This window comes from Phyllobates terribilis, unplaced genomic scaffold (assembly GCF_046119375.1).
Source record: "Phyllobates terribilis strain yellow unplaced genomic scaffold, ASM4611937v1 Scaffold_3__8_contigs__length_932513732, whole genome shotgun sequence".
In the NCBI taxonomy this organism is placed as follows: Eukaryota; Metazoa; Chordata; class Amphibia; order Anura; family Dendrobatidae; genus Phyllobates; species Phyllobates terribilis.
In genome coordinates this window covers 620,171,901-620,196,954 of record NW_027362763.1, presented here as the reverse complement: position 1 = coordinate 620,196,954, position 25,054 = coordinate 620,171,901, and the positions used below count along the sequence as shown (strand labels likewise).

Sequence of the window (25,054 nt, the reverse complement as noted above, 5' to 3'; positions counted from 1 at the left end):
AGAATCTGTAGAATAATGCACCCCCATAGGCAGAGTCTGTAGCATAATGCACCCCCATAGGCAGAATCTGTAGAATAATGCACCCCCATAGGCAGAGTCTGTAGCATAATGCACCCCCATAGGCAGAGTCTGTAGCATAATGCACCCCCATAGGCAGAGTCTGTAGCATAATGCACCCCCATAGGCAGAGTCTGTAGCATAATGCACCCCCATAGGCAGAGTCTGTAGCATAATGCACCCCCATAGGCAGAGTCTGTAGCATAATGCACCCCCATAGGCAGAGTCTGTAGCATAATGTACCCCCATAGGCAGAGTCTGTAGCATAATGCACCCCCATAGGCAGAGTCTGTAGCATAATGCACCCCCATAGGCAGAGTCTGTAGCATAACTCCCCCCCCCCCCAATAGGCAGAGTCTGTAGCATAACTCCTAACTCTAAGGACACCAGGGACAAAATTGTAGACCTGCACAAGGCTGGGATGGGCTACAGGACAATAGGCAAGCAGCTTGGTGAGAAGGCAACAACTGTTGGCACAATTATTAGAAAATAGAAGAAACACAAGATGACAATCTTCCACAGTCTGGGGCTCCATGCAAGATCTTGCCTTTTGGGTTAAGGATGATTCTGAGAAAGGTTAGGTATAAGGCCAGAACTACACAGGAGGACCTGGTCAATGACCCGAAGAGAGCTGGCACCATAGTCTCAAACATTACCATTAATAACACACTACGCCGTCATGGATTTAAATCCAGCAGGGTACGCAAGGTCCCCCTGTTCACGCCAGCACAGGCCCGTTTGAAGTTCGCCAATGATCCAGAGAAGATCATGTGGTCAGATGAGACCAAAATAAACTTTTTTGGTATCAACTCCTTACTCCGTGTTTGGAGGAAGAAGGTTGAAACTTGGGGGAAACTTCATACTTTGGGGTACGTTTCTGCAAAGGGGACAGGACGACTGCAGCGTATTGAAGGGAGGATGGATGGGGTCATGTATTGCAACATTTTGGCCAACAACCTCCTTCCCTCATTAAACATTGAAGATTGGTTGCGGCTGGGTCTTCCAGCATGACGATGACACGAAACACACAGCCAAGGCAACTAAGGAGTAGCTCTAAGAAGCATTTCAAGGTCCTGGAATGCCTAGCCAGTCTTCAGACCTGAGCCCAATAGAAAATCTTTGGAGGGAGCTGAAACTCAATGTTCCCCAGCGACTACCCCGAAACCTTAAAGATCTGGAGAAGATCTGTATGGAGGAGTGGACTAAAATCTCTGCTGCAGTGTGTACAAACTTGGTCAAGAACTACAGCAAACGCCTGACCTCTGTAATTGCAAACAAAGGTTTCTGTACCAAATATTAAGTTCTGTTTTTCTATTGTATCAAATACTTATTTAATGCAATAAAATGCAAATTAATTATGTAAAAATCATAGTTGATACCAAAAAGTTCTATTTTGGTCTCATCTGACCACATGACCTTCTCCCATGCCTCCTTTGGATAATTCAGATGGTTATTGACGAACTTCAAACGGGCCTGAACATGTGCTGGCATGAGCAGTGGGAACTTGCGTGCCCTGCAGGATTTTAATACATGACGGCGTAGTATGTTACTAAGGCCACGCCCCCACTATCAGTGTTTGGCCAGTATTCGGTCAGTATTTTTTCTCAGAAGTGGGAGTCAAAACCAGGTGAAGAACAATCAGAGAAAAGGTATCATAGAAACAAGTCACCACTTCTGCATTTATCACCCACTCCTGGTTTTGGCTTCAACTCCTGAGAAAAAATACTGACCAAATACTGATAGTGGGGCCATGGCCGTACTGTAATTTTTGAAACTGTGGTCCCAGCTCTCTTCAGGTCATTGACCAGGTCCTCTCGTGTAGTTCTGGGCTTTTTCCTGACCTTTCTCAGAATCATCCTTAACCCATGAGGCGAGATCTTGCATGGAGCCCCAGATCGAGGAAGATTGACTGTCATCTTGTGTTTCTTCTATTTTCTAATAATTGTGCCAACAGTTGTTGCCTTCTCACCAAGCTGCTTGCCTATTGTCCTGTAGCCCATCACTGTCTTGTGCATGTCTACAATTTTGTTCCTGGTGTCCTTAGCTCTTTGGTTTTGGCCATGGTGGAGAGGTTTGAGTGTGTGGACAAGTGTCTTTTATACAGGTAACTTGTTCAAACAGGTGCAATTAATACAGGTAATGAGTGCAGAGTAGAAGGGCTTCTTAAAGAAAAACTAACAGATCTGTGAGAACAAGAATTCTTGCTGGCTGATAAGTGATCAAATACTTATTTCATGCAATTAAATGTAATTTAATTATTTACAAATGTAATTTTCTGGTTTTTATTTTTAGATTCTGTCTCTCACAGTTGAAGTGTACCTATGATAAAAATTACAGACCTCTACATTCTTTGTAGGTGGGAAAACTTGCAAAATCGGCAGTGTATCAAATACTTATTTTCCCCGCTGTATGTGCAATCATGTGAATAAGAGTATTATATGTAAATATATGTCAGTCCACATACAGGGGTCAATACTGGCTATGAATATCCCACACACATACCGTATGTCTGCCAGATAAAATGATTTAACCAATCGGTGTGAAACTGAAAAACCATTAGAGAGGAAAATCTGATATAAGGTCAAAAAGTAAACAAAAAGTCATATACCCTATTTGTAATGACAGTACAAAAAATCTTTATTAGAACACAAGTTGGTGTACAGTGAAATTGCAGAAGAACAGGTCCACATAATATCATAAAAACAGGATATAAAAATTGTATATATAGAGGCAACTTGTTTCATGCATGTATGGGAAATGGCCATATAGTAGTATAGACCCAGAAATTACATATAACAAGTCACGGCTAAAAGTGAAGAAAAGTAAGAAAGGTATGTTTATAATTATGGGTACATGGCAGTAGCTGAAACAGGTATAGATTAGGTAGATGGGAAGGTACACTACAGACCAAAAGTTTGGACACACCTTCTCATTTAAAGATTTTTCTGTATTTTCATGACTATGAAAATTGTACATTCACACTGGAGGCATCAAAACTATGAATTAACACATGTGGAATTATATACTTAACAAAAAAGTGTGAAACAACTGAAAATATGTCTTATATTCTAGGTTCTTCAAAGTAGCCACCTTTTGCTTTGATGACTGCTTTGCACACTCTTGGCATTCTCTTGATGAGCTTCAAGAGGTAGTCACTGGAAATGGTTTTCACTTCACAGGTGTGCCCTGTCAGGTTTAATAAGTGGGATTTCTTGCCTTATAAATGGGGTTGAGACCATCAGTTGTGTTGTGCAGAAGTCTGGTGGATACACAGCTGATAGTCCTACTGAATAGACTGTTAGAATTTGTATTATGGCAAGAAAAAAGCAGCTAAGTAAAGAAAAACGAGTGGCCATCATTACTTTAAGAAATGAAGGTCAGTCAGTCCGAAAAAATTGGGAAAACTTTGAAAGTGTCCCCAAGTGCAGTTGCAAAAACCATCAAGCGCTACAAAGAAACTGGCTTGCATGAGGACCGCCCCAGGAAAGGAAGACCAAGAGTCACCTCTGCTTCTGAGGATAAGTTTATCCGAGTCACCAGCCTCAGAAATCGCAGGTTAACAGCAGCTCAGATTAGAGACCAGGTCAATGCCACACAGAGTTCTAGCAGCAGACACATCTCTTCAACAACTGTTAAGAGGAGACTTTGTGCAGCAGGCCTTCATGGTAAAATAGCTGCTAGGAAACCACTGCTAAGAACAGGCAACAAGCAGAAGAGACTTGTTTTGGCTAAAGAACGCAAGGAATGGACATTAGACCACTGGAAATCTGTGCTTTGGTCTGATGAGTCCAAATTTGAGATCTTTGGTTCCAACCACCGTATCTTTGTGCGACGCAGAAAAGGTGAACGGATGGACTCTACATGGCTGGTTCCCACCGTGAAGCATGGAGGAGGAGGTGTGATGGTGTGGGGGTGCTTTTCTGGTGACACTGTTGGGGATTTATTCAAAAATTAAGGCATACTGAGCCAGCTTGGCTACCACAGCATCTTGCAGCGGCATGCTATTCCATCCGGTTTGCGTTTAGTTGGACCATCATTTATTTTTCAACAGGACAATACACCTCCAGGCTGTGTAAGGGCTATTTGACCAAGAAGGAGAGTGATGGGGTGCTACGCCAGATGACCTGGCCTCCACAGTCACCAGAACTGAACGTAATCGAGATGGTTTGGGGTGAGCTGGACCGTAGCGTGAAGGCAAAAGGGCCAAAAAGTGCTAAGCATCACTGGGAACTCCTTCAAGATTGTTGGAAGACCATTTCCGGTGAATACCTCTTGAAGCTCATCAAGAGAATGCCAAGTGTGTGCAAAGCAGTCATCAAAGCAAAAGGTGGCTACTTTGAAGAACCTAGAATATAAGACATATTTTCAGTTGTTTCACACTTTTTTGTTAAGTATATAATTCCACATGTGTTAATTCATAGTTTTGATGCCTTCAGTCTGAATGTACAATTTTCAAAGTCATGAAAATACATAAAAATCCTTAAATGAGAAGGTGTGTCCAAACTTTTGGTCTGTACTGTACATGAAACAGGATCTTGGTTGCACATGGGGCCCTTCATGTCTGCAATTTTAGTACGCTTGGACTATTGTTTTTATATGCAGTTTGACAGCGTGACTGGCTTCGGGCCGGTACCCGAGATGTCTGCACAAGTCTGGTCAGTAAATAGGACAAGAAAAGCCCCTGCTGCAATTTTTCCCAATTTTATTTTTATTTATTTTATGGCTGTGGTCCTAGGCACCTTGTCAGAGCAACTAAATTTAGAATTCAGATCCCACCCCCAAAGCTTTCTAATGACCAGAGTCCTTGGTCACTATCAATCTATTTTGAGAACGGTGGTAGTGAATTCATAACAGCGCTGTTCATCCCTGCTGTGTGATCCTTCACCCTGTTGTGCGACCCCGCTACCTGCAGTGCGACCACGCTGCATCGCTGCCACTGCCTCACCGCCATTAGTGCACTATGGCCGTGTTAGACAGGAGAAAGGGGGTGGTCTCTGGTCCAGATCACTTGCTGCAGTGACGTTGCTAAGAGTCAGGGCCGGGGGGACTGCGCGCTGTTCTGTGTTGTCCCGGCCCTGTCTCTAAGTAACGTCACTGCAGCACCTGATCTGGACCGTAGACCGCCCCCTTTCTCCTGTCTAACATGGCGATAGTGCATTAATGGCGTTGCCACTGATCCCTGCTGTACGATCCCTCGTCCTGCCCTACCCTGCAATCTTGCAGCCCCGCTACCTGCGCGCGACCATGCTCCATCGCCACTTCTTCCACCGCACTCCACCCCACATTTTGCACTAGAACTGTATTTGTGCTACATTTGGACCATAAGATGCACCCCCTTTTTCCCCCAAATTTGGGGGGGTGAAGCGCGTCTTATGGTCTGAAAAATGCGTCAATTTAGAAAGTCTAAACAAACATCTGGTATTCAAGATGGAGACTACATGATAAACTGTAGACTTTTTTTCACGACTACTTCATGTCAATCCCGTACACAAATGAGTTTTTTTTTATCATGTACTGATTGGCAAAAATTTTCCAAAATTCCTCATGGTTGTGCTATTATTATTTGGGAATTTGTCTTTTCCAGTACCAAGCCCTACCATTTGGAATATCGTTTGTACCCCACTCATATTTACTAAAATCATGGCTGAAGTGGCAGCCCACATGAGAGAGAGAGACTTTCTGTTTATTCCCTACTTGGACGATCTATTAATAGTGGCCTCCACAGTGGAGAAATGGTGAGCCCAGGAAAGCAATGTCAGTTCTTGGAACTCTTACTGCTTGTATTTCAGCAGTGCTGTGGGTACAAGCTCACTCAAAGCCTCTTCAGTCCACAATTTTAAGCTTATAGAATCAAAACCTCAGCCTTCTAAATACAAAAATGAACAGTATTCTTATTAAACTCCTTATAGTTAACTGGGTGTTCCCATCTCCAAGATCCTATCCTAATTTGTATGATGGAGAAACCAACATGGAAAGTTTTAGGAGAAACTTAAGAGGTTTCACACGTTTGCTAGTTTTGATTGATCAAATCAGGGAGTCGATTGATCAGAGACAAGAGAACACAACCAATTCTATCTATGTACAAGGCTTGTCTGCTCTCAGACAAGTTTTTATTATAACTACAAAAATAAGGAAAGTGGGAATGGCTTAATAATACATTACATTACCTAAAAGGAAGATATTTAAGTTGGGAATAACAAAGTCGTAAGTTATGTATTCTGCTGAATTCCTTAGGAGACTGGCTATATCTAGTTTACTATACTTTCGGAAACAAAGGAAAGCTTTAATACAAAGACATCTCTATATAAGATACAATTCCCTGTGTTATAGCTGATGAATAACACTTATAAACTAATATTAAAATACAAAATTATCAAAGATATATGTATATTTAATTGTCTAAAATAATAAAGCAAAGTATAAATATTTACTATAGCAATTTCTCCCATTTTATTATTTACAGACCATTTATCCATCAGCTACTTCCTCATGCTATTGGAGCCTGGAGGGGACAAACCCGTTCACCGACAGATACCTTGTTTGTAAATCTCGTCATATATGTTTATGAAGAAGCGCTATGATATTTTGCAGATTTGTTAAGTGACGGTCTGTGATGTCTGATCTTATATGTCTCTTTACATAGTGTCGTCATGACAAATAAACCCGTTCTAGTGGCTACATACACTAGGAATACCAACATTTTAAGCTACCCATAAGATATAGCTGTGACCATGGATTCTCCACTCACCCCACAATCTAGACTGGAACCCCATGGCTGCTGGTGATGTTTCCTCCATTGCAACGGGCAGAATTAAGTCTGTTCGTGGAAACAGCTATAGTTGAAAGCCTCATATGGGGTTAGGAGCACTGCAAGGAAACAACAATTATGAGTAACAGAGTAACAGTCAAATGTTTGTGTAACTCCAAAACATATTCAGTGAGGGAATAGTAGGAGGCCTGCTGCTGCGGAAAATACAACCCTGTCTTAGGGACACTACCAAACAGTATTTCATTGGGAACAGCTTCTCTCTACCTCTTGGGGCTGTCCTCACTGAATACATTGCAATGGGCAAGCAATCTACCCTGGACAAGTGTGTTTCCTCTATGCCCTTCTGGATTTTTAATTTCAGAGTACCATTAAGGCGTTCTACCTTCCCACTACTTTGTGAGTGATAGGGAACATGGAAAACCTGTTCTATCCCCAGAGTGGCCATGATCTGTTTCATCAGTTCTCCAGTTTAGTGTGTCTCTGTCACTCTCTATGGTTTGGGGTACCCCATATCTACAAACCACCTCACTTATCAAAATTTTGTTATGAACTTTGGTCACGGCCCAAGGGCTTATTTTTTTGCTGGAAAACACCATTGATTTTACCATATCGTGTACTGGAAAACTGGAAAAAAATCCAAGTGCAGTAAAATTGCAAAAAAAGTGCAATTTAACAGTTGTAGCTTTGTTTTGTTTTGTTTTTTTTGTTTTTTTTTACCACATTCACTAAATGATAAAGCTGACTTGCCATCATTATTCTCCAGGTCATTATGAGTTCGGAGATGCCAAACATGTATATGTTCTTTTTTTTTATTTAAGTGGTGAGAAATCATGTTGTATCTTTGAGCTAAATAGTATGTCACCTAATGACCTTAATGAGGAGTTGCTTTTTTCAGGTTTTTGCAAACAGAGAAAGTTTCTGATTTTGTAGATAAGTCTTATACTAGGTATCATATTTAGGATATTAGAACCATGTGTGTAACTTTTGTATATAATTTGTGTATCCCGTGCTATTATACATTTTTGTGTGTACCGTCCCTTGAAAAAATATTGCAACTTTTTTTGCGGCATGTCTGCTTCTTTTGACGCTCCCATGTTGTATATATTATTTCTGTCTGATTTTTGGAACAATTATTTTGGAACCTAAGTTATCATTCTTTGTCCTCCATTTCATCCTAGGCTTATTGCTAGTCAGTTTTACATGACGTCCACCGTGTTTTTGTAATCCACTCCATGGACTCTATTGTGATGTGCTGTCTAGAGCAGATATTTCCTGTAGTTTCTGGAGGCCACTTCCGGCCTCTTGGCTCTCTGATGACGGATACATGCTTCATCTATCTGTGCAGCCCTGTGACTCAGCTGTGAGGTAATTAATTTGGTTGCAGATAGTATTTAACACTGTATCAGCTGCTTTGTTCAGAACGCTGTCCCTAATGAAGCTGCATGTCTAGCGGTGACGCGCGTTGGACTCTTACCTGCCTGTGGTAACAATGCTGTTGTCCTGGTTAATGTCCCTCTGAAATATGGTGGGGTTTTATGGCATGATTTAATCTGTATACCTGCCATACTTATGACCTTTTTGCACCTACTCTGGATGGGATTTTATGTGCCTCTGCTAGACTTTGACTCATATCAGTATTCATGATATCTTATTTTCACATCCCTGTTCTAGGGGTACTTTCCTTTACTATATTATTTGAGATATTTACATGGACTGTTTGAGCTATTGCTTGCACTAAGCACTTTGTATGTTAAATTATGACTATATACTACTAATCATGTTTTATATCTAAATTCAGTGGTCAGGCAACTATATTGTTAAAATCTTGATACAGGTATACTTCCTCATATCATATTGGATTATTTCGATAATTTATCGCACTGAGCACTTTATATATTGAATTAACATTATATACCACAGATCATGTTCCAAATTCATACTATGTTCATTTTGTATTTTTTTTGTCATCATGTTTTCTTCTTATGAAGTTGAACATGTGCATATTTTTTGTGGTACTGATCTTTGGTTAATAACATCTACCTGGTTCATTGTGAGTCATAAATCCCTAATTATTTCTATTCCATTGGTGCACTTTATCATCCATGCGTTGTTTTGGACCCATAACCACGGGCTAGGGTCACTGAGCCTTAACATAGACCTAGTGTGATCTATTCTATGCCTTTTTTTGCTTTTTAATTTATTAGTGGTTTGATGTTTTGTTATGTTATGTGACCAATAAAAATGTTGCCATTTTTGAGGTGATCACAATAGTGTGCATATACTTTTTTCTTTGGTAGAGCACAGGCACTGAGGACAACTATTTTGATTCATCAACACAATTTTACAATACGTCAGTCACTCTATCCACACTCCACAATCACTGGTATAAAATCCTCTTGCTGTATTTGGGCTCAGGCTCCATTCAACGCCTCTTTCAATAGAGTCCCATTATCAATGTACAGTGGACAATTAATACCCTCAGAGTACTACCTTACTGTGAAGGATTCCTCTTTTATGAACAGTCACACTACCCTGATCCTGCTAAGGATCAATTTTTCTCTTCACCACATGTGAAGGAACACTCCTGTAACATACCTGGCGGCGTCCTTGCATAGTGGTCCATCTCCCACTGTGCAAGAGAGCGCACTTGATCTCCTGTCCAGAATGTCTCTCTGGCTTCCCTCCTTGCTGTCTGTTTGTCTGTTTCTGCTGCTTAAGGGCGGCGCCCGATCACTTCCTGCTTTTTGTACCTGCTGTGCGTCACACCCCTTGTGCGTCCTCAGCCTATTGCTGTCTGACACTTGGTATATAGCTCAGCAGCTCCCTTCTATCCCGGCCTGAGCATAAGTGTTTTCCTTCAGTGTGTGCTTGCACTCTGAAGGTGCCAGGTCCCGTCTTTGTTTCCTTGTCTGCCTTTCCTGGAGGCTGTATTTCCAGGCCTGTCTGAACTTAGTCCTGTATGTCTCCTGCTTTGCGGTGTTAGTTCCCGTGTCTGAACTAGTCCTGTATGTCTCCTGCTTTGCGGTGTTAGTTCCCGTGTCTGAACTAGTCCTGTATGTCTCCTGCTTTGCGGTATTAGTTCCCGTGTCTGAACTAAGTCCTGTATGTCTCCTGCTTTGCGGTATTAGTTCCCGTGTCTGAACTGAGTCCTGTTTGTCTCCTGCTTTGCGGTATTAGTTCCCGTGTCTGAACTGAGTCCTTTCTGTGTATCTTGTCTGTCCTGTCTGAACACGCTCCTAGCCTGTTCCTCCCGCCTTCTAGGGGCCGATTACCTAGACCCGCTCCTGTATCTTGTCTGTCCTGTCTGAACACGCTCCTTGCCTGTTCGTCCCGCCTCTCTGGGGGCAGTATTCCCAGACCCGCTCCTGTATCCCGCTGCAGTGTCGGTCTCCTCCGTACACTCAGTTCCAGTCTGAACTCTCTCCTATCCTTTACCTGTTTTGCCTCTATGTCCGTTCCCTTCCTTTTTCTGCAGAGTCTGAACTCGTACCTAACTCCTGCCTGTTGTCTCTGTACTCCCGTTTGTGAGTTTGTGGTCCACTCGCTACTTCACTGCAAGTACCCTGTGGGTGTCTGGCTCTGTCTTTCCCTTCCTGTCTGTTCCGTGTGAACAGAGTCCTGTCCTGCCCTGCTTCTGCCCGCTGCTCCGGCAGTCCTGTCCTGCCCTGCTTCTGCCCGCTGCTCCGGCAGTCCTGTCCTGCCCTGCTTCTGCCCGCTGCTCCGGCAGTCCTGTCCTGCCCTGCTTCTGCCCGCTGCTCCGGCAGTCCTGTCCTGCCCTGCTTCTGCCCGCTGCTCTGGCAGTCCTGTCCTGCCCTGCCTGTACCCCTCTGCCTGTAATGTTCCTGAGTCCCAGTGTGTACTGGGCCCTATCCTGCCTGTATAGTTCCTGAGTCCCAGTGTGTACTGGGCCCTATCCTGCCTGTATTGTTCCTGAGTCCCGGTGTGTACTGGGTTCTATCCCGCCTGTGTTCCTACCTGCTAGTGCCTCCCTGTCTGCACTCTAGCTGTGCTTGCCTTTACCTCCCTGCCTGCATACCCGCCTGCCTGCATTCCAGTCGTGCCTGCCTATACCCTCCAGTCTGTGTGCCAGCCTACCAGCCTGTTCCTGTATTCCCCTGTGTGGGTCAACAGCCGTGTCCGGGGTCTGTCCTGGAGTAGCACCTGGTCCCTCTGCTCGGTTCCTCCTTGGTGCACTGGCGTCGTATGCCGTCGTGCGACCCTGGTCGGATCGGGTGAATACTTAGTCACGCCCCTCCAGGCATACACTCTCCGGCACGGTCCAGTGGAATCACTACCAATCACACGCACACGCCGCTTAGCCCGGGCGTGTGCATAACAGCATGCTCAGGCCATGGTTCCCGTTGAGCCCCACGGCCTTCGCTCTTTGAGAAGTTTTCCAGCGAATACATGCATTAAAATAAATAAATAAATTTTTTTTTTCCCTTAGCTGAGTTCCAGGCGAATTACGCACCGTCCAGATGGATCTATCAGCTCTCGTTCCTGCGGATCCGCCACGTTACTATGGGGATCCAAGACAGTGTCGTGCATTTGTGGAGCAATGCATGCTACACTTCAAGGCCTACCCTCTTTATTTTCCTTCCGATGGGGCTAAAGTGGCCTTTATGATGTCTTACCTGGCGGGTGATGCCTTGGAATGGATCAACCCCCTATATGAAACACAGGATCCGATCCTCCGGGACCTAATGGCCTTCCTGGTGGCCTTTCTAATGGTCTTCGATGATCCTAACCCGGAGGCTCCTGCTGAAGCTTCATCTCCCTGTATCCCGGAGAAACCCCAATGGGTAATGTGCGTGGGTAGTGCACCAGTTCTCCTGCCCGAAGAGACTTCTGCCCATCCAGACTCCACACTGGAGAACTTCCTGCACCCGGCATCAGTTGCTTCTCTCTCTTTAACCGGTGTGCATGTCCAAGGATGCTCCAAAGCTGTGGTTACCTCAGAGTCTGTGCACCTCTACTACCTGGCGGAGGATTCCCTGTTGCCTCCTGAACCCTCCGGGATACCACTCGATGACAAATGGAGAGAGACTTCTCTACACCCGGTACTCAATACTTTGTCCGCTTCGTCCTGTGAGCCTGACAATGGGTACCCCAAAGTGGTAGTTACCTCCGAGTCTCTACACCCCTCCGACCAGGCGGAGGATCTCCAGTTGTCTCCTGAACCCTTCGGGGTGCTACCTGGTAGCGAAAGGACAGAGACTCTCCTATACTCTGTACCTGATACCTCGCTCGCTTCGTCCAGTGAGTCCAACTTAGTGTACTCCGAAGCAGAGGTTACTCCTGAGTCTCTACACCCCTCCGACCAGGCGGAGGACCTCCAGTTGTGTTCAGAACCCTTCGGGGTGCCACCTGGTGGTGAATGGACAGAGACTTTCCTATACTCGGTACCCGATACCTCGCCTGCTTCCTCCAGTGAGTCCAACCTAGTGTACTCCGAAGCAGAGGTTACTCCCGAGTCTCTACACCCCTCCGACCAGGCGGAGGACCTCCAGTTGTGTTCAGAACCCTTCGGGGTGCCACCTGGTGGTGAATGGACAGAGACTTTCCTATACTCGGTACCCGATACCTCGCCTGCTTCCTCCAGTGAGTCCGACCTAGTGTACTCTGAAGCAATTGTTTTCTCTGAGCCTCTGCACTCTTCTGACCCGGCGGAGGACCTCCAGTTGTTTCCTGAATCCTCCGGGGTACCACCAGATAACAAAGAGACAGTGACTTTTCCTCATTATGTACCTGATAACCCGTCTATTTTTTCCTGTGAGCTTGACAAGATGTACCTCGAAGCAGAGATTACCCTCAAGTCTCTGTCCCCCTCCAACCCAGTGAACGACTGGTCCTCGAATTCCCTGCGGAAGATTCTGGCAGGCCTGAAGAAGAGGGGGCGTAAGGGGGGAGGTACTGTAACATACCTGGCGGCGTCCTTGCATAGTGGTCCATCTCCCACTGTGCAAGAGAGCGCACTTGATCTCCTGTCCAGAATGTCTCTCTGGCTTCCCTCCTTGCTGTCTGTTTGTCTGTTTCTGCTGCTTAAGGGCGGCGCCCGATCACTTCCTGCTTTTTGTACCTGCTGTGGGTCACACCCCTTGTGCGTCCTCAGCCTATTGCTGTCTGACACTTGGTATATAGCTCAGCAGCTCCCTTCTATCCCGGCCTGAGCATAAGTGTTTTCCTTCAGTGTGTGCTTGCACTCTGAAGGTGCCAGGTCCCGTCTTTGTTTCCTTGTCTGCCTTTCCTGGAGGCTGTATTTCCAGGCCTGTCTGAACTTAGTCCTGTATGTCTCCTGCTTTGCGGTATCAGCTCCCGTGTCTGAACTGTGTCCTGTATGTCTCCTGCTTTGCGGTATTAGTTCCCGTGTCTGAACTAAGTCCTGTATGTCTCCTGCTTTGCGGTATTAGTTCCCGTGTCTGAACTGAGTCCTGTTTGTCTCCTGCTTTGCGGTATTAGTTCCCGTGTCTGAACTGTGTCCTGTATGTCTCCTGCTTTGCGGTGTTAGTTCCCGTGTCTGAACTAAGTCCTGTATGTCTCCTGCTTTGCGGTATTAGTTCCCGTGTCTGAACTGAGTCCTTTCTGTGTATCTTGTCTGTCCTGTCTGAACACGCTCCTAGCCTGTTCCTCCCGCCTTCTAGGGGCCGATTACCTAGACCCGCTGCTGTATCTTGTCTGTCCTGTCTGAACACGCTCCTTGCCTGTTCGTCCCGCCTCTCTGGGGGCAGTATTCCCAGACCCGCTCCTGTATCCCGCTGCAGTGTCGGTCTCCTCCGTACACTCAGTTCCAGTCTGAACTCTCTCCTATCCTTTACCTGTTTTGCCTCTATGTCCGTTCCCTTCCTTTTTCTGCAGAGTCTGAACTCGTACCTAACTCCTGCCTGTTGTCTCTGTACTCCCGTTTGTGAGTTTGTGGTCCACTCGCTACTTCACTGCAAGTACCCTGTGGGTGTCTGGCTCTGTCTTTCCCTTCCTGTCTGTTCCGTGTGAACAGAGTCCTGTCCTGCCCTGCTTCTGCCCGCTGCTCCGGCAGTCCTGTCCTGCCCTGCTTCTGCCCGCTGCTCCGGCAGTCCTGTCCTGCCCTGCTTCTGCCCGCTGCTCCGGCAGTCCTGTCCTGCCCTGCTTCTGCCCGCTGCTCCGGCAGTCCTGTCCTGCCCTGCCTGTACCCCTCTGCCTGTAATGTTCCTGAGTCCCAGTGTGTACTGGGCCCTATCCTGCCTGTATAGTTCCTGAGTCCCAGTGTGTACTGGGCCCTATCCTGCCTGTATTGTTCCTGAGTCCCGGTGTGTACTGGGTTCTATCCCGCCTGTGTTCCTACCTGCTAGTGCCTCCCTGTCTGCACTCTAGCTGTGCTTGCCTTTACCTCCCTGCCTGCATACCCGCCTGCCTGCATTCCAGTCGTGCCTGCCTATACCCTCCAGTCTGTGTGCCAGCCTACCAGCCTGTTCCTGTATTCCCCTGTGTGGGTCAACAGCCGTGTCCGGGGTCTGTCCTGGAGTAGCACCTGGTCCCTCTGCTCGGTTCCTCCTTGGTGCACTGGCGTCGTATGCCGTCGTGCGACCCTGGTCGGATCGGGTGAATACTTAGTCACGCCCCTCCAGGCATACACTCTCCGGCACGGTCCAGTGGAATCACTACCAATCACACGCACACGCCGCTTAGCCCGGGCGTGTGCATAACAACTCCTAACTGGATCCCTTAGCAATCAGAGACCGTAGTCCCTTATTGGTCACTCAAAAAGTATTTAGTCCCAAATCAAAGACTCCTCAAAGTTTACAAAAATATCTCTCCAGTCTTTACAATTACATAGACAATGAGGACAATACATAACAATTCTCCAACTCCTGAAATATACAGGCTGAGCTGCGAAGATTCCTGACCAGAATGGTTAGGCAAGGTTGGCTACTTGTCACTTCATTCAATGGTCATTCAACCGTCATTCTATCATCAGTTATACATCTAAAGACACATGGAAACATATGACAGACCACAAAATATACATACAAAATTCAAATACCGGCAAAGGTAAAACAGTGATTGTCTTGTTCGGACCTCCAATTCTTGGAGCCCTCTAGGTAACACTGGATTTTTAGTAACACAATGGCTTACCACGGATCATTCAGTGTACCGAGAGCGATATCCTTGCAGTCAGGTCCAAGGCACAGGAGGAACAAGCCGCGACAAAATCCTCAACATCCTTGCGCAGGGTGGATCACCAATAATGTCAGGCAATGAGCAGAAGCGTCTTCCTTTGGCCGGCATGACCAGCCAGTTTGGACGAATGACCCCAGAGTAAGACCCTCTTCCGATCCTGAGCCTTTACAAAGGTCTGACCAGGAGGTAGATGAGACAGGTCAAACGGAGCAACAGTCATTATTCTGGAGGGGTCAATGATGTGTAGAGGCTCCTCCTCTAGGTCGGTAGACAGGAAAGAGCGGGATAGAGCTTCAGCTTTAATATTCTTGTCTGCCGGGCAGTAATGGAGAGTGAAGCTGAAACGAGCAAAGAACAAAGACCATCTGACCTGACATGGATTTAGTCTTTGGGTGGTCTGCAAGTAAGCAAGGTTTTTATGGTCAGTGTAGATGACCATCTAGTGCAGAGCCCCCTCAAGCAAGTAGCGCCACTCCTCCAGCGCTAATTTGATGGCCAGTAGTTCTCAATCTCCTATGGAGTAATTGCGCTCGGACGGAGAAAAGAGTTTGGAGAAGAAGCCGCAGGTCACCATTCGCTCGGACGAGGATTTCTGGGTGAGCACTGCTCCGGCCCCAGAGGAAGAGGCATCAACTTCCAGATTGTTTATTGCAATCTGGACGATGTAGCACTGGAGTGGAGGACAAGGCTTGTTTAAGAGAGACAAAGGCACTTTCCACCTCGGAAATCCATTCCCTGGGATTTTTGCTCCTTTGCCGGCGAGAACCCAGATTGGAGCAGTCCGGGAGGAGAAATGAGGAATGAAGAGGAGATAATAGTTAGCAAATCTCAGAAACCGCTGAATAGCCTTCAACCCCTCAGGTCGGGGCCACTTTAAGATGGCAACCTCTGTTCTGTGATACAAGGAGAGACCAGAAGGGCGTAACTAAGTGCCTACCTGGACCGACCCTGGCCACACGGCGGCTTAGTCGACTCCGTGAACCAAGGAGGGACCGGGAAGGTGAACCTTCTTTGACCGACCTTGTGTAAGAGCAGGCGACTCCCATGGGACAGATGGCAGAAGCCGACAGGCACAGCTGATGAGCACGGCTGGCAGACAGGCAGGTGATGCGGGTAGACAAGCAGGCCGGCACGGCTGATAGACAGGCTGGCGGGCACGGCTGATAGACAGGCTTGCGGGCACTGGAACCTGAGGGCTGAGGAGAGTGTTAGCACACAAACAACAACCTTGCACAGGCACCTCCATTTTGGAGGAAGTGCCTTATATAAAGGCAGTCCTCCTGGCATTGGCCGGGGACTTTTTAGGACGGCGCGCGCGGCCCCTTTCCCTAAGTGTAGTGCCCGGGAAATTGCGCGTGGTGTGCGCATCCCGGGCAGATGCAGCTGGAGCGCCGGAGGATGCCAGATCTGGGTCACGGTGGTGAGGTGAGGGCAGAAGGCAGAGACACCGACGCTACACTTACACGGCCCCAGATCCCGAAAATTGAGAATGTTGCAGGTATCAGAAAATGGTGACTCAAGCAATCTTTTTTTTTTTTCCCCACCACTTAAAAAAAAAGCAACCTATACATGTTTGGGATTTGTGGAATTGTGCTGACCTGGAGAATCAAATTGCCAGGTCAGTTTTACCATATAGTGAACATGGAAAAAAAAATTTTGGAATTGTACTTTTTTGCAATTTTAACGCACTTGGAAATTTTTTCCCACGTTCCAGTACACTATATGGTAAAATGAATGGTGTCGTTGAAAAGTACAGCTCCTCCCGCAAATAAAGCAAATCCTCATACTACTATGTGGAAAATAAAAAGTTATGGTTTTTGGAAAAAGGAAAGGAAAAACGAAAACAGAAAAAAATAAAAAACGGAAATTGGACACGGTGTGCAGGGGATAAAGGTTAACCTCTTTCCGATGACATCAGTAATAGTACGTAGCTGTGCCCTGGGACTTAAGGACCAGCTACATACTATTACGCGAGCGGCGATCGCGCCCGCGCACAAGTGGTGCTGGGCGATCGCCGCCGGGTGTCAGCTGATTGTTACAGCTGACACCTGGTGCTATGTGCAGGGAGCTCCCGGCACATTAACCCCCACAATGTTGCGATCAAAATCGATCGCAGCATTGCGGGGGCAAGAGGAGGTGATCGCGATACTCACCTCTCCTGCCAGCCTCTAGCAATGTCTGCCGCAGTTTCCTGGATGTTGCCATGACGACCCGATGTCGTCATGACAACATCCGGGTCACCAGGAGGCAGGACGTTACTTTGGTCATGCGCAGTGCTTGACCAAAGTAATGTCTCCCTGTGTGCAGCGCTGACGGGCTGCATGGCATAGGAAGCCGCTGCTCTCTATGCTATACAGCTGATCAGGCTGCAAAAAGTAAAAGTCCCATAGTGGGACATAGTGTAGGAGTAAAAAAAAAAAAAAATGTAAAAATATTAAAAGAAAACTGAAAAAAAGAATCCCCCCAAAATAAAAAATATATTGAACCCATAATATTTATTGATTATGAAAAAAAAATAAACCAATAAAAGTACACATATTTGGTATCGCCACGTCCGGAATGACCTGACCTATAAAACTGTCCCACTAGTTAACCCCTTTAGTGAACACGGTAAAAATATAAAAATAAAAAACAAAGAAAAAAACAATACTTTATAATCATATTGCCAAACAAAAAAATGAAATAACACACGATCAAAAAGACGAATGTAAATAAAAATGTTACTGCTCAAAACGTCATGTTGTCCTGCAAAAAACAAGCCGCCATACAGCTCCATCAGCCGAAAAATTAAAAAGTTAAAGGTCTCCGAATAAAGCGATGCAAAAAAATATTTTTTTCTAGAAAATAGTTTTTATTGTGTAAAAGCGCCAAAACATAAAAAAATAGATATAAATGCGGTACCGCTGTAAACGTACTGACCCGAAGAATAAAGCTGCCTTATCAATTTTACCACATGCGTAGTGGCATAAAAAAAACATGAAAACAAATCCGGAATTGCTGTTTTTTGTTTATTCTGCCTCCTAAAAATTGGAATAGAAAGAGATCAAAAAATGTCACATTTTCGAAAATGGTACCAATAAAAACGTCAACTTCTCCCGCAAAAAACAAGCCATCACTTGACTCTGTCAGCCAAACTGTGGAAAAATTATAGCTCTCCAAAAATGGTGATGCAAAAAAAAAGCGTATTTTAGTGTGACAGCTGTCAATCATAAAAACCTGATATGAATCTGGCATCACTGTAATCGCACCGACCCGAAGAATAAAGTCGCCTAATTACTTATACCACATGAGGAATGATGTAAAAAAAAATAAACTTTAGGGTTGGGCTAGGGTTAGGGTTGGGGTTGGGGATGGGGTTAGGGCTGGGCTAGGGTAGAGCTAGGGTTAGAGTCGGGCTAGGGTTGGGGTTAGGGTTAGGGTTGGGGTTGTATTAGGCTTGGGGTTTTTTCAAAAGTAAAGAAAATAAAAATGATGATGATATGGTGACCAGCGTTGAGCGCAAGTGCTCGCTACTTGAGTTTGCATCGGGTGCTCGTGTATGCATGGAGTATCGTGGGTGTTCGAGTGACATGCTCGAGTCTCCGCCCCATATGCTTCGTGGCCAAAAAAACGTTGCTGGGATTGCCTGCCATGCACGAGCAATCCCCGCATGTTTTTTTTTTTTTGGGGTGTCTTATCAACCGTGAAACATGCGGGGTGGGGACTCGAGCATGTCACTCGAGCACCCGTGATACATGGTGCATACCTGAGTACCCGATGCAAACTCAAGTAGAGAGCACTTACGCTCATGACTAATGACAACTTATTCAATATGATGGCCTAATGTTATCAAATTCTGTTGTACCTCTGGGTTCAAAATGTACACTATATCACTTGATAAAATCCTTGAGGGATCTAGTTTCCAAAATGCAGTCAGTTGTGGGGGGTTTCCACTATTTAGGCACATCAGGGTCTCCCGAAATGTGACATGGTGTCCGTTCTTGATTCCAGCCATTTTTGCATTCAAAAAGTCACACAGTGCTCCTTCCCTACTGATCCCTGATGGGCGCCCAAACGGTGTATTTTCCCCACATATGGGGTATTGGCGTACTTTGGAGAAATTGCACAACAGTTTTTGGGCTCCATTTTCTCCTCTTACCCTTGTGAAACTAAAAAATTTGGGGCTAAAAGATTATTTTTGTGGAAAAAGTTAGATTTTTTTATTTTCACGGCTCCATGTTATAAACTTCTGTGAAGCACCTGGGGGTTCAAGGTGCTCACCACATATCTAGATAAGTTCCCTGAGGGGTCTAGTTTCCAAAATGGTGTCACTTGTGGGGGGTTTCCACTGTTTAGGCACATCATGGGCTCTCCAAACGCAACATGGCGTCCTTTAATTATTCAAGCAAATTTGACATTCAAAAAGTAAAATGGCGCTCCTTCCATTCCGAACCCTGCTGTGCGCCCAAGCAGTGGTTTTCCCCCACATATGGGGTATCTGCTTACTCAGGAGAGATTGCACAACAAGTTGCATGGTGCAATTTCTCCTGTTACCCTTATGAAAATGCAAAACTGGGGGCTGAAAAACATTTTTGTGGGAAAAATGTGAAAATTTTATTTTCACAGCTTCATGTTCTAAACGTCTGTGAAGCACCTGGGGGTTCAAGATGCTCACCACACATCTAGATAAGTTCCCTGAGGGGTCTAGTTTCCAAAATGGTATCACTTATGGGGTGTTTCCACTGTTTAGGCACATTATAGGCTCTCCAAATGTAACATGGCGTCCTCTAATTTTTCAAGCAAATTTTACATTCAAAAAGTCAAATGGCGCTCCTTCCCTTCTGAGCCCTGCCGTGCGCCCAAATAGTGGTTTTTCCCCACATATGGGGTATCTGCGTGCTCAGGAGAATTTGCACAATGAATTTTGGGGTCCATTTTTTCCTGTTACCCCTGCGAAAATAAAAAAAATTGGGGTCTAAAGTAACATTTTTGTGTTGAAAGTTAAATGTTCATTTTATTCTCACCCATTCCAAAAATTCCTGTGAAGCACATGAAGGGTTAATAAACTTCTTGAATGTTGTTTTGAGCACCTTGAAGGGTTAAGTTTTTAGAATGGTGTCACTTTTGGGTATTTTCTGTCATAAAGACCCCTCAGAGTCACTTCAAATGTTATGTGGTCCCTTAAAAAATGGTTTTGCAAATTTTGTTGTAAAAATGAGAAATTGCTGATCAACTTTTAACCCTTATAGCTCCCTAATAAAAAAAAAAAATTTGTTTCCAAAATTGTGCTGATATAAAGTAGACACGTGGGAAATGTTATTTATTAACTATTTTTGTGATATATCTCTCTGATTTAAGGGCATAAAAATTAAAATTTTGAAATTTGCGAAAGTTTCAAAATTTTCAGCAAATTTCCGATTTTTCACAAATAAACGCAAGTGATATTGAAGAAATTTTACCACTATCATGAAGTACAATATGTCAAGAAAAAACTGTCTCAGAATCAGTGGGATCCGTTCTAGCGTTCCAGAGGTATTATCTCATAAAGTGACAGTGGTCAGATTTGTAAAAATTGGCCAAGTCATTAACGTGCAAATCACCCTCGGGGGTAAAGGGATTACATTTAATATTTTTTTTCATGAGTGCACCCATGGTTGATTGCAAGGGGGCAGACACTCCAGATTAATTGACTGTTCAGGAAAGCTCCATTGTTGAACCTGTGGCGTAAACTGCACTCCTGCTATAAGGCCACTTGCACACGTTCAGTGTTTGGTTAATATTTTGCATCAGTATATGTAAGCCATAATCAGGAGTGGAACAATCAGAGGGAAAATTTAATAGAAACACGTCACCACTTATGTATTTTTTACCCACTCCTGGTTTGGTTTACAAATACTGATGTAAAATACAGACCAAATACTCAGTGCTGTTGAGTCGGAGCCCATTTTGGTGGAGTCGGCATAAAATGAACCAAGTCCAACTCTTAAAATATATAATAAATTGGGTACAGTAGTTCAGTGCAGTTTGTGGGGAGCATTTATTTCATAAGAATTTGGGAAAGTTATGAAATGTCCTATAAATGTCTGTCCTATTCCTGATCTAAGGGTCTAGACTTTTAGCTGAGATGAATCTGTGCTACAGTAAATTTATCACTTAAACATGAGCCATGTATGAGGGAGTCGGTGTTATGGAAATTGAGGAGTCAGAGTTGGAGGTTTGGCTTACCGACTACACAGCCCTGCAAACACTGAACGTGTGAACGTGGCCTTACAGCCTCCATTGGAAGCACAGTGCAATTGAACCTGTCTGGGATCATGAGCTAACAGCTTGCCCCAGCTATCCCGTCCAGCTTTAGTGCAGTGCTTACAAGCTGATTGACTATGAAAGTGCATTTCGGCTATTGCTGCTGTCTTGTTCCATTAGTAAAAGACAGTAAATAATAAAATTAAAGAGTAGAAATGGAGAATGGGGACACATTTTAATTTTCTTTTCCACTCAAATAGCAAATATACCAGTCATAGAGAGTAGGAATAACCCTTTAAGGATCTGATCCTCCTACTGTATACATGTAGCGGGTGGTCCTTAACCAATTATAAATGTATTTGAGGTGTGAAAATCTTTAGGCAGGTGTTATTTGTAGTGAGTTGGAAGCTTTTCTGTTTTGGTAAATAATTGCATTCTCCATGACATTTATATATTTTCTTAACATTTAGTTGTCATTTCATTTACTACCAGAATGAATACCAGAGGAATGGCACAACACTGTTTTTGTGTTGCTTTGCCGTTGTTGTTTTATATGGAATGCAGATATGTAGTAAGCAGTAAGCAGTAAGCATGTCAGACATGGGTATATCTGCACATCCATTCCCAAATACACAGTGTTAGGTGGTCAAGTTTATTTATTTTTCTTTATTGGCTTACCTTTAAAGCTCACTAAACATTTCTGAATATAGTGATTATTAATGGTTGACCGCTCCAACCTCAGGAGATAAATTAGAAGTTAATGAATCCTAACAAGGAAAGATGTCCTAAACTCATGCACAGTCTTTGATAATGCTGATTGATCTAGTTTTTGTTGTTTTTCAGGTAGTGCTAGTGAGATGGAATGAACCTTTTCAAAAGTTGGCAACCTGCGATGCAGATGGAGGAATATTCGTCTGGATCCAGTATGAAGGTAGATGGTCTGTGGAACTAGTCAATGATCGTGGAGCACAGGTGGGTGGTAAATCTGGAGTGTTTTCTATAAATTAATTTGATTTGGTGCAAGGAAAGTTATTTTCTTTTTAAAGAGCAGAGAAATTTTTGGGAAGACAGTGAATGGTGTGTAGATTTAAGTTTGATAATGAGAAAAAGTGAACCTGTCATGTCCAGAAATGCGATTTGCGTGCAGATAAAGGGTTAATATGCAGGTATATAGTGTTAAAATCCTGCCTGGCTGCTTTCTGGAGCAGTGTCTAAAGGGAGAAAATTATTCAAATTATTTATTATCGTTATATAATGATATTTTTATATTATATAACATGCATACAATATATACTGCATTATATACTGTGAGTTAAGCTGTAATCACTCCCCACCACTTTGATTGACAGCTTGCTTTACAGCGTGTGTGTGCAAAGCAGGCTGTTAAGCAGTGTGCCAGGGAGTGATTACAGCAGTGCTCTCAGAATAGTGAACAGTGACTGGAACAGTTCCCTGCACCGCCCCGATGGCTGGAAGGAAGTTGCTGGAGGGAGGATAATTGAGTTTTATGATCATCCATTATAATAATAAAATATCATTATATGTAATGATGTAATAATTATATATAATATGAATTTTATTATCTATAAATTCTTAAAATGTATCTGATCTTCAAAGAGTATTTTCCTTTTTAACCACAACCTGAAGAAGGGTCTTTTTGTTTAGCTCTACTTTGCCTCTAGTTTGAATGCTGTCACAGTCTAATTTTCAGCTCTGTGCCCTACTTCCTCCACTAAACAACTTGCTTTTCTCTCCAGGAGAGCAGTGAACTTGTGCTGGAATCTGCCAGTACTTTCCTGGCTCTGACTCCTGTCCTCATATATCCAGAATGCACTGCAGAATTCAATTAATTCCCTGCAACCCAGAATTTATATGATTACCCCCTGAAATTGTGTTGGCCAGTAAAGGAAATCGGCTTTCAGTAAATCAACGCTGCTTCTCATAATGGGCAGTATACCTTTTCTGGCTAAGAATAGATGAAAGCAGATATGCTAAGTCCTAGTAATTGCTCATTCAGGTGTAATTTTTTTCAGTTGAGTGCTACCCATGTTTTCACATATAGCACTCTTGTACCAATCACAGCCTATGAGGTTGTTCACTTGTCAGATTTTTTCCACAGACCAAATGATTCACGCAGAGGGTCTGACCAGACTCAGAAAAACACTAATGTCTGAATGAGCCCTTATTCAACCTGTTCTTAACAAGTGTCCATAGGCGGATTATAATGAGGGCAATCTGGGCTACCGCCCGGGGCCTGGAGCTCCGAGGGGGCCCATGGCCAGATTGCCCTCATTAGAATGTTATGTGCGCTGCCCGCAGGACAAGGCAGCAGACGCGAACACGCAGCGCACTCTGCATGCCCACATCTGCTGTACTCATGCGCGGAGCCCCTCCCGGCTGTCGGCTCCTGCACTGCTGCTCCTGTGGTGCTCGGTGCTGGCTCCGCCCCCTGCTCATCTTGTGCTCAGTGCTGCCTTTCTTCCTGTTCTCTCCTCCTGGCAGCTCCTGGTGACAGTAAGAAGCAAATAACTGCTTCCTGTTCTGTGAGAGAGTGACTTGGGCATGTCATCCTGTGGGCTGCAGGGTATGTGACCATGGGGGTGGGGGGGCTGCAGGGTATGTGACCATGGGGAAGGGCTGCAGGGTATGTGACCATGTGGGGGGACTCAAGATATGTGACCATGGGGGTCAGCAGGGTATGTGACCATGGGGGTCAGCAGGGTATGTGACCATGGGGGTCAGCAGGGTATGTGACCATGGGGGTCAGCAGGGTATGTGACCATGGGGGGGGCTGCAGGGTATGTGACTATGGGGGAAGCAGGGTACATGACCATGGGAGGGATGCTGGGTATGTGACCATGGGGGGAGGGCAGCAGGGTATGTGACCAAGGGAGGGCAGCAGGGTATGGGAACATGGGGGGGCAGCAGGGTATGTGACCATGGGGGGCTGCAGGGTATGTAACCATGGGGGGGCAAGGTATGTGACCATGGGTGGAGGGCTGCAGGGTATGTGACCATGGGTGGAGGGCTGCAGGGTATGTGACCATGGGTGGAGGGCAGCAGGGGATGTGACCATGGGGGGGCCGCAGGGTATGTGACCGTGGGGGATGCTAGTGGCTGCATAATATATTATCTTGGGGGCTACAGATTAATGTTATCCTGTGGGTTTGGGGGCTGCAAGGAGCTATGTGGGGGCTCATACTATATATATATATTGGGAGCTATGTGAGGACTCATACTGTATGTGTATGGCTGTGTGGGGGCTCATGTATGTGGGGGGGTCATACTGTATGTTGGGGGCTCATACTCTATAATGGGGGACTGTGTGGTGTCATGGTATGTAGGGGACTTTGTGTGGACTCATACTGTATGTGTAAGCTCATACTGTATATAGGAGGCTATGTGGAGGCTCATACTGTATATTGGGGACTGTGTAGTGTCATATTGTATGCAAGGAGCTCATACTGTATGTAGGGGCCTATGTTGGGGGCTCATACTGTATATTGGGGTACTGTGGTGTCATTGTATGTAGGGGACTTTGTGTGGATTTATACTGTATAAAGGGAGTTATGTGGGAGCTCATACTGTATCTATGGGGCTGTGTGAGAGCTCTTACCTTATCTAGGTAGCTATGTAGGGGCTCATACTATATGTAGGGGGCTGTGTGTGGGCTCCTACTGTATGTACAGGGCTATGGGGGGCTCATACTGTATGTAGGGGGCTTTGTGTGGCCTCCTACTGTATGTACAGGGCTATGGGGGCTCATACTGTATGTAGGGGGCTGTGTGTGGGCTCCTACTGTATGTACAGGGCTATGGGGGCTCATTTTGTATGTAAGGGGCTGTGTGGGGG

The 25,054-nt window shown here is 45.1% G+C and overlaps 1 protein-coding gene across 3 annotated transcripts in view; it reads left to right on the top strand.

The window, feature by feature from the left end:
- The window catches only part of TULP4 (TUB like protein 4), a 589,117-nt gene that overhangs the window by 204,637 nt on the left and 359,426 nt on the right, over positions 1 to 25,054 (top strand). For all 3 annotated transcript variants that reach the window (XM_073671511.1, XM_073671513.1, XM_073671512.1), the window contains one exon: positions 22,046 to 22,174. In XM_073671511.1, the coding sequence (XP_073527612.1) occupies positions 22,046 to 22,174 (129 nt within the window). The remainder of the gene's footprint in view (positions 1 to 22,045; positions 22,175 to 25,054) is intronic.